Source organism: Mobula birostris, chromosome 18, assembly GCF_030028105.1.
Source record: "Mobula birostris isolate sMobBir1 chromosome 18, sMobBir1.hap1, whole genome shotgun sequence".
NCBI classification, from domain to species: Eukaryota; Metazoa; Chordata; class Chondrichthyes; order Myliobatiformes; family Myliobatidae; genus Mobula; species Mobula birostris.
This window is the reverse complement of record NC_092387.1, coordinates 46,194,463-46,208,025: the sequence shown is the minus strand read 5'-3', so window position 1 is coordinate 46,208,025 and position 13,563 is coordinate 46,194,463. Positions and strand designations below refer to the sequence as shown.

At 37.0% G+C, this 13,563-nt stretch overlaps 1 protein-coding gene across 6 annotated transcripts in view; it reads left to right on the top strand.

Moving 5' to 3' along the window:
* Window positions 1-13,563, top strand: part of gbf1 (golgi brefeldin A resistant guanine nucleotide exchange factor 1) — a 295,188-nt gene that overhangs the window by 16,662 nt on the left and 264,963 nt on the right. For all 6 annotated transcript variants that reach the window (XM_072282597.1, XM_072282593.1, XM_072282592.1 and 3 more), the window contains exons 2-3: window positions 3,285-3,390; window positions 13,031-13,097. In XM_072282597.1, the coding sequence (XP_072138698.1) occupies window positions 3,285-3,390; window positions 13,031-13,097 (173 nt within the window). The remainder of the gene's footprint in view (window positions 1-3,284; window positions 3,391-13,030; window positions 13,098-13,563) is intronic.

Here is a 13,563-nt window from a genome sequence, read left to right as displayed (position 1 = left end):
TGGATTTTGCAATAGTCCATTCAGCAATCTCAGAACCCACTCATCCTTGACTCTGAAGGACAGTCTGAAAAAGGAAGGTGGTGACTTAAATGTGGCTTTTTTTTCCAGGAGAAAAGTGGGTGTTAGTAATTGTACAACTGCCACCTAATGTGAAAGTGGATTACATGGCTATTGTATTCTTTCCTGTCTAACCGGATATGGAATGGTGTTTTATAAATTATGTTTAACATGGCAACACAATGATTTCCTTTACATTTCCATCCATATGTTGAAATAGTGCTTGGATCAAAAGTAGTGTCACTTTTGATTTCATGCAGGCAAATTTAGCTGGTCTGGGATTTAGGACATTTATGGCTGACCCATTTGATGTATTTTGGTAGTGTTGATAAAGGTGTTTCCTTAGTTTTGGTACCGTTTTACAATTTGTGTGACTGTTATTGCCATATGTATTCCTGATTTGGTGCCAACCTTGAACAGTTAATTTCCATTGATCATTTAGAAGATGATAGGCTTGCCTGAGGTTTTGGAATGCATTATTGTAGAAAATAATACTGTGCATTAAATTTTCAAGGCTGCATATTGTTGTACATTGATGGCATTGGTGCCAGTACATTTGAAATTGATGGGATTTTCCAATGGAGCTTACTGCAGTGTTTATTTTTTCCCAATGTATTGTATGATATATTAATTTGACTTAGAACTTGCTTATTTTGAAAAGTTCATTTTTAGCATAATTAAGTGCCAAAGCATTAAGGCGAAGGAACGAATTCTGTGGAGTATTGTTCAGTATGGCTACTTAACGCATTAACTTTGAAAGGTTTAACCACGTTCTGGCAACTCTAGACAGTTATTTAGGACTCTTCATCCTGAAGTGGTTTTACCACTTGGTTATGGTTGTCAAGCTGAAGAATGTTTCAAAGGTGTCATTAGATTGCCTCTTCTTTGCTGACATTCAATACAGCTGCACCTCAAGGGTGTGTGCTTTAAGCCACTGCTTTATTTTTCTCTACACTCATGACTGTGTGGCTGGGCACAGCTCAAACACCATCTATAAATTCCCTGATGACACTACCGTTGTTGGAATCTCAGATGGCTATGGGAAGGCAGACAGGAGTAAGATAGAAGGACTGTTTGAGTGGTGTTACAACTACAACCTTACACTCAAAGTCAGCATGACTAAGGAATTGATTGTGAACTTCAGGAAGGAGAGGTTGTAAGAATACACACCAAAGCTTATTGAGGAGTGGAAAATGTGAGCAGCTTCAAGTTCCTGGGCATCAGCATCCTAGAGAATCTGTCCTGGGCCCAGCATATTGATGCAAACATGAAGAAGGCACACCAGAGGGTGTACTTCATTTGAAGTTTGAGGAGATTTGATATGTCACAAAAGACTAGCAAATTTCAACAGATGTACCATGGAGAGCATTCTGATAGGTTGCATCACTACCTGATAAGGAGGCTCCAATGCACAGGATCAGAAGAGGCTGCAGAGGATTATAGATACAGCCTGCTCCATCACATGCACAAGCTTCCGTAGCATGAAAGATGTCTTTAAAAGGCAGTTTCTTGGGAAAGCAGCATCCAACATTAAGGACCTTCATCACCTGGGACATGCCCTCTTCTCATTACTACCATCAGGGAGGTGCAGGAGTCTAAAGATGTACATTCAACATTTTAAGAATAGTTTCTTCCCTTCCCCTATCATATATCTGAATGGTCCACGAACCTATTAACACTACCTCATTATTCCTCTTTAGTACGATTTATTTATTTTATTTCTGATTGTAACTCATAGTAATTTTTTTGTCTTGCACTGTACTGCTGTTGCAAAGCAATATATTTCATGATGTTTGTCAGTGATAATAAGCCTGATTCTGATTAGATAATAGCATGCGTACATTTTTCTCCTAGCTCCAAGTGCCAATGTACGGTAAATTCACCAAATTCTTCTCACCAATGCTCAGTTTAGATTCTGTCATAACAGTTTGGTTCAAATGTGAATGAAAATACTGAATTCCTGAGAATAGGCAAGAGTGACTGCTTTTGTGTTAATGCAATCTTTGGTCTTGTGTGGCATTAAGTGGCAGGAATAAAATTGAAGCCATTGGGATTGATTGGAGAGAATCCTTCACTGACTGGAGTCATAATCACAACAAAGAGTGAATGGATGTGGTTGGTAAAGGGCCAGTTAACTTTGACATCAGACATTGGAAAAGGTGATCACTCAATGATTAATGTTCAGTTCTCGTTGCATCATCTTGGATAATTAAGCTTTCAGTGCTCTTATGGAAAAATAACTTTGTAACATTCTGGCTTAGTTTAATTTATGCCAAAAGTGATTTCCATAAAAAGAGGGTATAATCTTTAGATCTTGACATTCAACTTATTTGTTGTCAGAGGAACATTAACCCTCAGTATTCTCAGATTTTTTAGGGTGGGAATGAGGATTAACATTGACCAGAGATGTAAAGGTAGCTGGGTCAGTTACTTAGTCAGAATTTAGGCTAGATATTTGTAGCTCCACTACTGGACACCAGATAAAGTCCAGAAAAACAAGTTTGTATGATTTGTACCTTTCCAACACCTGAAGCATTCACTTTCTCATTATTGAGCAGAATTTAAAAAAATTAAAAGATGCCTTGTTGCAGCTTACCATGATTCTTTCATTAGCAACTGTCAATCTCAAACTGCTACCATGCAGGAGAAATGCAGCAGGTGAGATCACACAGTTTCCAGCAATATCACTTATCCAAATTTGTATATTGCTGAACCTTTTTGGTTGCAGGGCGCAAAATCCTAGGTCCCTACTTAACAACAGTGCTGTGTTGGTACCTATAGCATGAACGACATTGGTTCAAGAAGATAAACATTAGCATTACCCTCCATAGGGTAAATACACAAAACAAATTAATGCTCGCCTTGCCAGCAATGCCCAAATTCAACAAAAAAAAATCAGAGAAATGATCAGTTATCACAGCAAAATCCAGAGATTAACTCACAACTGTACAATCAAATGTCAGCTTTCAAATCCTGTACTTTTCAACACAAGGGAAAAGAAGAGATCCCACATTAAATTCTTATTATTGGATGTTTGTTAATCATATTTGAAGTACATTATATGCCTCTGAAATATGGCAAGACATTAAGTTTGTCACCTGTAATAATTCAAGTGACTGGAAATAGAGAGTGTGCTTTTTTATCATTAAAAGTGATTTAGAAAAGTGTACTACTGAATAAATTCTGTAGTTCTTCTTAACAAGCTTTCAATCTCATTTTCTTTGCAGATTCTTCACCATGATTGATAAAAGCATTTATATTGTGCAAGGTGAAATAAATAGTGTTGTTGGTGCCATAAAACGAAATTCAAGATGGACTACACATACTCCATTGGTAAGTTTTAATGTTATTTTTGCTGTTCTGATAGTTTACAAAAAGATAATTTGTAAAAAAAAATGCATTGTTGACTGATTAATGTACTTATAGCAGATTATCCTTGAATCTAATTATAAGGTTGGCATTAGATTAGTTCTTGTCCGCTAGTCAAGCCTGGAGTTATAAGTTCCCTTTATGATTATTAGTAAGATTTGCATGATAGAAACAGCACTGATCTTGGAAAAGTAGAGACCATACTTTAGAAGTTACTTTATGACATCCCTGTCGGATCATTATTTTCTACTAGTTTAGGTGGTTTATTTCCACATTGTATTTCACAATGAGCTCAACAGATAACTCATTACCTTCTCAGTGGGATGAGTGGAATGACTTCAGTAGGACTTGTTAATTTTTTTTTTGTTTGCACAGTCCAGTCAGGTCTCCATATTATTCTATGCTTGGTAAATTCAGTAGTGTTGGTCTCAATATTGGGCCATGACCAAAGAAATTAAAATCTCTTTATTTTCATCATTTGCTAGCGCATGTTCTTTTAAATTTCAGAAAGAGCCGAAAAACTAGTCATCCATTGTCCTTATTTAAGTGTTACATGACAATTTAAGTTACTTTTGATATATTTAATCTATTTCCTTAATGACCTTGTACTTAGAATTAGTGCTGGGAAGTAGTGAAGAGAATAATTAATGTACTGTAACTGTAATAACATTGCACAGCTGTGAGCAGCAATTTGTTTATTTAACACCTGGAAGAAAAGGCTTCACCAGGGTGGTCCCTCATCTTTTTAAACACAAACTCCCATTGCCCATCACCTCTTTCCCCTCTCACCACCTACCGCCACTGTCTCCCATTCTTTTAGAAAGGTACTGATGTCTGGGGTTGTGGCACAGGTGTTGGCCATTATTGGATATTTCATTTAAACAGACCATTCATCATGAGCTCAGACAATACAGCCATGAAAGCTGTGACTGAGCCCCTGTGTAGTGATATTTAAACTTGACAGCAGAAACAATTCAATAGAATAGTCTTTTCTGCTACTCTCTGGCCCCTGGTGCTGTGGTCACCTTTGTTGTGCTTAATGTTGTTTGAGAGTTTCATGAAGGCTTTTCACTTGGTTATTGGAGTAAAATCTTTTTCGGTGAGTATTTTTATATGGTTGCTAAGTCAGGAGCCAGAATAGTTAAATCATTTTGTTATTAAACTTCCATTTGACCACAGGTTGATATTTATTCATGAGGATCTGTCTGGTGAGAGGAGATCCCTTATGATTGGCAAATTTCATCACTTGTATATCTCATTGCTTTTTAGTTATAATGTGCAAGTTTTTATTGTGGTTCATGGAGGCAACATAGTGATAGCATTAGAAGATGCCAAGGGGGCCTTATGCTTCCACACTGAAAGGGGAAAAAATCATTGTAAGTTGTTTTATTGCCATGGTCCCAGTGTGGCATAGGGCATAGCCCTCTACTTTGTCTTTTAAATAATGTATTTTACAGAAAGAAGTTTAAAGGAGTGCAGACTGGGGATGCTTCTCATTAAGGATATGAGGGGGTGATTGATAAGTTCGTGGCCTAAGGTAGAAGGAGTCAATTTTAGAAAACTTAGTGCATTTATTTTTCAACATAGTCCCCTCCTACATTTACACACTTAGTCCAACGGTCGTGGAGCATATGGATCCCTTCTTTGTAGAAGTCTGCATCTTGGACCTCCAGGAAGTGGTCCACAGCAGGGGTGATTGATAAGTTTGTGGCCTAAGGTAGAGGGAGATGAGTTATACAGCTCTCGTTACATGCACGTGCAGTTTAACTCTTTGAGTGAAAATGCATAAAGTTTGAAGTTAATAACTCATTTCCTTCTACCTTAGCCCACAAACTTACCATTCACCTCTGCTGTGGACCACTTACTGGAGGTCCAAGACGCCGACTTCTACAAAGAAGGGATCCGTATGCTCCACAACCGTTGGACTAAGTGTGTAAATGCAGGAGGGGACTATGTTGAAAAATAAATGTGCTAGATTTCCTAAAATTGACTCCTTCTACCTTAGGCCACGAACTTATCAATCACCCCTCGTATGTCATTTTGGTTCACCGATTTATCTGTAAGTGGATAGAGGTTCTTGTATTAGATCTGGGGCTGGAAGCTTTTTCTTTTCTTTTTTTTTTAAATTTTATTTTTATTTGGATAAGGAATTCACAAATATCATGTACTTTTTTCACACATATAACCTTTTCCATTTTTTTATATGTATAAAACTACAATTATTTATACATTCTTAAGTACACATTGAGATGATATAAAAGGAAAATAAACATTTAAATAGATAATTATGTACTGTGGTAAATCTAACCTATTAGGCTAAGTAATGGAATTAGTTGTTAAGAAAAATGGTAATAATAGTTTCCATATAACCCTTCTGGACCATTTCCACTGGTCCAAAATGTTGTATATAAGCCTATGTATCAACCATTGTAGGTGTTTATATCCTAATTTGTTCATGCTTGCTCCTGCCCGCAGACATAATTATCCAATCCCTATGTACGTACTTACTTAATTTTTTCATTTTTTTATCCCTTTCCCAAATCTTTCCCTTTACTTGTGTTAATTCTCTATTTTCCAAAAGAAAACAAAAAAAAACAAACATTTAGACTAGGGGTGCTTACGTTAGCAATATTACTGTGTTGATGAGAAGAGCAGTATAAATCATTAGGAGAGTCATCTAAAGTCTGCTCGCATTGGGGTTATATATTCAATCCATTTATTCCAGATTTGATAAAATTTTTCTTTTTGAGTTCTCAGGGAGTAAGTCAACTTTTCCATTTTAAATATTTCCAAGATAATTTCGTACCTATCTTCTAATGTAGGTGGTATTGGATTTAGCCATTTTCTAGTGATTGATTTCTTACTTGCCGCTAAGAGGGCCTGCAGCGACTTTATATCTTCCTTCTGTTCAAGAAACAATACTTGCCCCAAATAGAGCGTCTCAAAGTTTTGGGACCTAAGTACCTTAACTAATGTTCTATGAATACCTTCCCAAAATAGACTTAATTTAGGGCAATCCCAAAAAATATGAAAATGATTTGCCTCCTTGGAGCCGCACCTTCTCCAACACATCACATTTGTATCTTTATATTTTTCCTGATATGGGGTCTTGAAGTATCTTATAATGTTTTTCCAACAATGTTCTCTCCAACTCAAAGAATTAGTCGAGGACCATTGAAAGCTGCAGATTTTCCCCCAAGCCTCCTCTGAAAGTACCAACCCCGCTTCTTTCTCCCACTTCTCTTTAATATACAGTGTATTTACATTTTTAACATGGGAGAGTGCATTATATAATCGAGAAACTGATTTACTAGGTGTTGAACTGCAAGCTGAATTCAGAATCTTGAAAAATTCTAATTCTACTGTTGATAGGTCTGTATACCTAAGCTTTTTATTTTCAATTTCTATTTGAAGTCTCTTTATGGAAATTGTAAATATAACTGTAGCCAAAACTGTTCCTGATAAAGATGTAGATTTATAATTTAAGTTTTTTACTTTCCATATTTTTATGTTGTTGGCAGTGTAGATTTACTGTAGCTTTTCTGTTTGTAGTAGTTCATCTGCTTGAGAACTTATTTGCATACATGCGTTATGTATGCCAGAAAGAATGAGTGGTACTTTAATTGGTCTGGGGAAGATATTGATAGAGATTTCCAATATCTATTGGATTGAAACTCACGGTTGGAGCAATTTAGAAATTACAAGAATTGGAAGAAACTGATACAAGCACAGTCTCAGAATAATCTATGCCAATCAAAAGGAAAAGTCCACCCTGATCTGTCCGGTTACAACTTTGTTGTTGGTATTTTAAAATGTAATTTATTTTCTTTATTGAGTTGGATTTCATGAGGAAGGGGATGTGTGTGAGATGGCTTTAAATTAATTGAAAATATTACTTTAATCTCTGGTTTAATGGTTTGATATCAGCCAATCTGTCTAGCTCTTTGCTCCTGCCTTCTATTTTTTTACTGCTTTGTCTTCCATTTCTTTTGCTGCTGCAGACTGTATTTCTGGGAGAGAGCAAATCAACAAGGCCGTATCAGGTATGTCATAGTAGTTTTACTGTGATGTATCTGCTGCGTGCTTGTTACTTAACTGAAGCATCAGGTGGGTGCCAGATGTTTTCTGTCAAATTGCTTGTATGTCACATTGTTGTGTTAGTGGCTATAAGCTGTCATGCGATGTCTGCATTATTTGTGGACCAGTTTGACAGTTAGACTTTATTTTCTTGATAGTTGTGTTGAGCTAGCCTGTTAGAACACGTTGACTGATAGTATGATAGGAATGTGGAACTTGCGGTTGTTGAGATATGAAAGTGGTTTCAACAAACTTAAGAATAATTATTCTTTCTTATTTCGTATCTCTGAAATTGAGCAGTTAATATTAGAATATTGACACGTTCAATATTTTTTTCCATCTTAAAAACACAATCTTGATGTTGATGGTGCTCTGAGGTTAATTTTCAATACAACTGAGGGAAAAAAAATTACTGTTGAAATATTGGGTTAGATTTTCTAGGGAAATGCTGGCAGTTCCTTGTAGAACAAATTTCAGGATTCCTGTGCAGGTGCATTCAATCGCAGCATGTGTTAGCAGGCCTTTGAAAGTCAATCCAGTACCACAGTCTGATGGCTTCTTCATTCATTTATGGTGGGATGTAAGCTTCCATCGATTCCTGAGCAACTTAAAAACCTTCTGCCAGGTTACATGTGGAACTGCAACATTGACTTCATCAAAGGAGAAGAAACCATAGCGTGTTGTTACTGTAATACACATGCATTTGATTTTTTTTCTATTAAATTTTGTCAGTTTTATTTTCAATTTTCATGCTTCAGAATGTTTGCAGAATAAGAAGCTGTTCAGAAAAAATCTCAATGTCACAATCATTCAAAATCATGATAAGCTTGTGAATTTTAATAACTGGATACTCTAGCATGTGTGACTTAGTTTGCTATCGAATTTTTGGTTATAAGCAGTGGTTTTAAGGGTTAGGCTTATTCTTGTTCTTATTCTTATTGGCATACGTGTCAGTATCTGTAATCACAAAGCTTTACCGTCATGTATTGTTTAGTTGATGAAAATTAGGACAGCTTTGTTTCGGAGATGATACTGGTGGATCTGCAGATGTTAAGACCATAAGATACAGGAGCAGAATTTAGCCATCTGGTCCATTGAGTTGGCTCCGCCATTTCATCATGGCTGATCCAATTTTCCTCTCAGCCCCAGTCTCCTGCCATCTCCCCATATCCCTTCATGCCCTGACCAATCAAGAATCTATCAACCTTTGTCTTAAATATACAGAAAGACTTGGCCTCCACAGCTGACTGTGGCAAAGAATTCCATAGATTCACCACTCTAGCTAAAGAAATTCCTTCTCATCTCTGTTCTAAAAGGACGGCTCTCTATTAGGCTGTGTACTTTGTTCTTAGACTCTCCCAACATTGGAAACATCCTCTCCACATCCACTCTATCAAGGCCTTTCACCATTTGATAGATTTCAATGAGGTCACCCCTCATTCCTCTGAATTCTAGTGAATAGAGGCCCAGAGCCATCAAGCGCTCTTCATTTAACAAGCCATTCAATCCTGGAATAATTTTTGTGAATCTCCTCTGAACCCTCTTCAGTTTCAGCACATCTTTTCTAAGATAAGGTGCCCAAACCTGCTCACAATACTCCAAGTGAGGCCTTACCAGAGCTTTATAAAGTCTTGGTATTACATCCTTGCTTTTATATTCTAGTCCTCTTGAAACGAATGCTAACTTTGCATTTGCCTTCCTCACCACACACTCAACCTGCAAAATAACTTTTAGGGAATACTGCACAAGGACTCCCAAGTCCCTTTGCACCTCAGTTTTTTTGTATTTTCTCTCCATTTCAAAAATAATCCAACCTTTAATTTCTTCTACCAAAGTACATGACCATACACTTCCTGGTACTGATTTCTATCTGCCATTTCTTTTGCCCATTCTCCTAATTGGTCTAAGTCTTTCTGTAGCCTCTACTTCCTCAAAACTACCTGCCCCTCCACTTATCGTCATATTGTCTGAAAACTTTGCAGCAAAGCCATTAATTCAATCTTTCAAATCATTGACAAATAATGTAAAAAGAATCAGTCCCAACACAGGATCTTGTGGAACACCGCTATTCACTAGCAGCCGGCCAGAAAATGCTCCATTTATTTCCACTCTTTGCCTCCTTCCAATCAGCCACTATTTTATCCATGCTAGAACTTTTCCCTTCATACCATGGGCTCATAGCTTGTTAAGCAGCCTCAGGTGTGGCACTTTGTCAAAGGTCTTCTGAAAATCGAAGTACACAACAGCGAGCGATTCTCCTTTGTCTATCCTGCTTGTTATTTCTTCAAAGAATTTAAGTAGATTTGTCAGGCAAGATTTTCCCCTGAGGAAACCCTGCTGACTATGGCCTATTTTATCATGAGTCTCCAAGTACCCTGAGACCTCATCCTGAATCGACTCCCAACATCTTCCCAACCACTGAGGTCGGACTAACTAGCTTACAGTTTCATTTCTTCTGCCTCACTCTCTTTTTGAAGAGTGGAGCGGCATTTGCAATTTTCCAGTCTTCTGGAACCGTTTCAGAATCTGGTGATTAATGAAAGATCATTACTAATGTCTCCATGATCGCTTTAGCCACCTCTTTCAGAACTCTGGGGTGTACACCGTCTGGTCCAGGTGATTTATCTACCTTTAGTCCTTTCAGTTCCCCAAGAACATTCTGTCTAGTTATGGTAACTTTATATGCTTCAATCTCCCTGACATCTGGAACTTCCACCGCACTGCTAATGTCTTCTTCCATAGTGAAGACTGATGCAAAATACTTATTCAGTTTGTCCGCCATTTTGTTGCCCCCTGTTACTACCTTTCCAGCGGTTTTCCAGAGGTCCGATATCCACTCTCGCCTCTCTTTTACACTTTATGTATCTGAAGAAACTCTTGGTAACTTTTGTCTGGTTAGCAGTGAGGCTTTTGGCACAGTGTTCTTGACAAATATTGCTAGTTAGGATGAAAGTTTTAGAGGTGCTTGGGACCACGTATACCTTTTTGCATTTTATATCTTTTTATGTGGCATTGCTGATGTTATGGCTTAAATGATAAATTTGTACTGGTGCTCACAGTTTCTAATAAGTAGGAACTGAAGCCACTGAAACTCTTAAATCTCTTCTGTTGTTCAGTGAGATCATGGTTGATCTGTATTGGTTCAATACATCAATTTCATTGGCTCTATGTCCCTTTATATTAACTTAAGATTTGAAAACATTGTTTGAAATCATCTGGAGAACCTTTTGTGAGAGTGAGTTCAAATAGATAGTTTAAAATGAGTTGTAAAATAGACAACAATTCATTGTTATGATATCAACTCCTGTCTGAGAAGTGATTTGGATCCACTCCATTTTGCCTATTGGCATAACAGGCCCAAAGCAGATGCCATTTCACTGGCTCTTCACTCAACCCTCGAACATCTGAACCGCAAATATATGTATATCAGGATGGTCTTTATCAATTACAGCTCAGCATTCCATACCATCATCCCCTCAAAACCTAATCAATAAACTCCAAGATCTTGGTCATAATACCTCTTTGTGTAATTAGATCCTTGATTTCCTCACTTGCAGACCCCAGCCAGTTTGGATTGGCAACAACAACTCCACCACTATTTCCCTCAGTACAGGTGTACCACAAGGCTGTGTGCTTAGCCCCCTACTTTACTCACTGTACACTTATGACTGTGTGGCTATGCACAGCTCTAATGCTATACACAAGTTTGCTGGTGACACCACTGTCATTGGTCAAAGGTGGTGAGGAATCAGCATATAGGAGGGAGATTGAAAATCTGGCTAAGCGGTGCCACAACAACCTCTCACTCAATGTCAAGAAGACCAAGGAGTTCATTATTGACTTCAGGAGGAGGAAACTGGAGATTATTGAGCCAGTCCTCATCGGGGGAATCAGAGGTGGAGAAGGTCAGCAATTTTAAATTACTTGATGTTATCATTTCAGAGGACCTTTCTTGGGCCCAGCACGTCAATGCAATTACAAAGAAAGCATACAGTGCCTCTACTTCCTTAGGAGTTTGTGAAGATGACATCTAAAATTTTGACAAACTTCTACTGATGCATGGCGGAGAGTATATTGACTGGCTATATCATGGCCTGGTATGGAAACACCAATGCCCTTGAATGGAAAGTCCTACAAAAACTAGTGGATATGGCCTAGTCCATCACACCATTGAGTACATCTACATAGAGCGTTGTTGCAGGAAAGCAGCATCAGTGGACTCCCATCACACAGGACATACTCTCTTTCTACTGCTGCCATCAGGAAGAAGGTACAGGAGCCTTGCCAGCAGATCCAGGTACAGTTGTTACCCCTCAACCATCAAGTTCTTGAACCAGTGGGGATGACTTCACTCGCCCCATCACTGACCTGTGCCCACAACCTATGGGCTCACTTCCAAAGATGCTTCATCTCAAGTTCTCGATATTTATTGACTAACTAACTATCTATCTATCTATCTATCTATCTATCTATCTATCTATCTATCTATCTATCTATCTATCTATCAAGTAAGTAAGTAAGTAAGTAAGTAAGTAAGTAAGTAAGTAAGTAAGTAAGTAAGTAAGTAAGTAAGTAAGTAAGTAAGTAAGTAAGTAAGTAAGTAAGTAAGTAAGTAAGTAAGTAAGTAAGTAAGTAAGTAAGTAAGTAAGTAAGTAAGTAAGTAAGTAAGTAAGTAAGTAAGTAAGTAAGTAAGTAAGTAAGTAAGTAAGTAAGTAAGTAAGTAAGTAAGTAAGTAAGTAAGTAAGTAAGTAAGTAAGTAAGTAAGTAAGTAAGTAAGTAAGTAAGTAAGTAAGTAAGTAAGTAAGTAAGTAAGTAAGTAAGTAAGTAAGTAAGTAAGTAAGTAAGTAAGTAAGTAAGTAAGTAAGTATTGCTGCAGTTTTGTTGTCTTCTGTAGATTGGTTATTTGATCTTCCTGTTGGTTGTGGTCTTTCATTGATTCTTTTATGTATTTTTTGGATTTACTGAGTTTGCAAACAAGAAAATGAATCTCAGGGTTTATATGGTGACATATACGTACTTTGATAATAAATTTGCTTTGAACTTTGATAGAAATTTAGCTTTCTATTAGATATTGGTCAATTTTGACTGAGCTAATTCATTCTGGCTGCGCTCCCAAGCATTTTGGAATCCAACATGGCATTCTTTTTATTTGGGAGTTAAATTGACCAGTTTTCAGACATTAGTGGCATTGACTTCTAGACGTTGTGATCAGAAATGAGCCATTGTCCACAGATTTTATTTCTTTGTGACTGTATGTTTAACATTTGCTGATAATGGCATGTATTTTAGAGTACATAGGTTTCAATTTTGCACTTGCTGTCCTTAGGTGATTATAGTAAAGTCTAGTTCAAAGTGAATGGTATAATTACCCAGGGAAGATTTGTGAAGAGTGTGAACCATTGTGTTAGGTAAGAATGTTGGTTCCCCATCCCTCAATTTTGATATTAAATCCTGACCAACACTAAATGTTCTTCATTTCTAAGTATGTGTTTATAATTGACATTGTTGTATTCTGTTTTTATTGCAGGATGAAGAGCAAGATCCACTTCTAAATAGTTTCAACCATCTTAAAGAAGTGTTAAATAATATAACAGGTACCAACTAATTAGTTGATATATAATATGCTGTCATGTTTGTCAAGTAGGTCATTTTAATAATTTGGCACCTTGTGTAAATTATTACTTCTCTATTCAGAACATTTGTGTTCTTTTTAGAGAATTTAAATTTTAGTTGAAATAAATTCTTTGACCACAATAGCAAGCAAAGTTGCTTTCTGAGTAATTGAATTAACACTGAAAATGTGGAAATTATCAGCATATTAGGCAGCGTCTGTGGAGAAAAGCTGAATTAATCAGAAATGGGAAGTTAAAACTCAAACATGCAGAGAACTCATCCTAGAGATATACAGAGAGTATAGAGGAGTACTTAAAATAGAAATCAGGAGTGACAAAAAGGGTTCATGAAATATCATTGGTAGAAAAGTATAAGATGAAGAAAAGGAAAGAAAAACTCTAGGTTACTCTTTTTTCCTTTATTTTATATCTGCTCAGCTAGGATGGT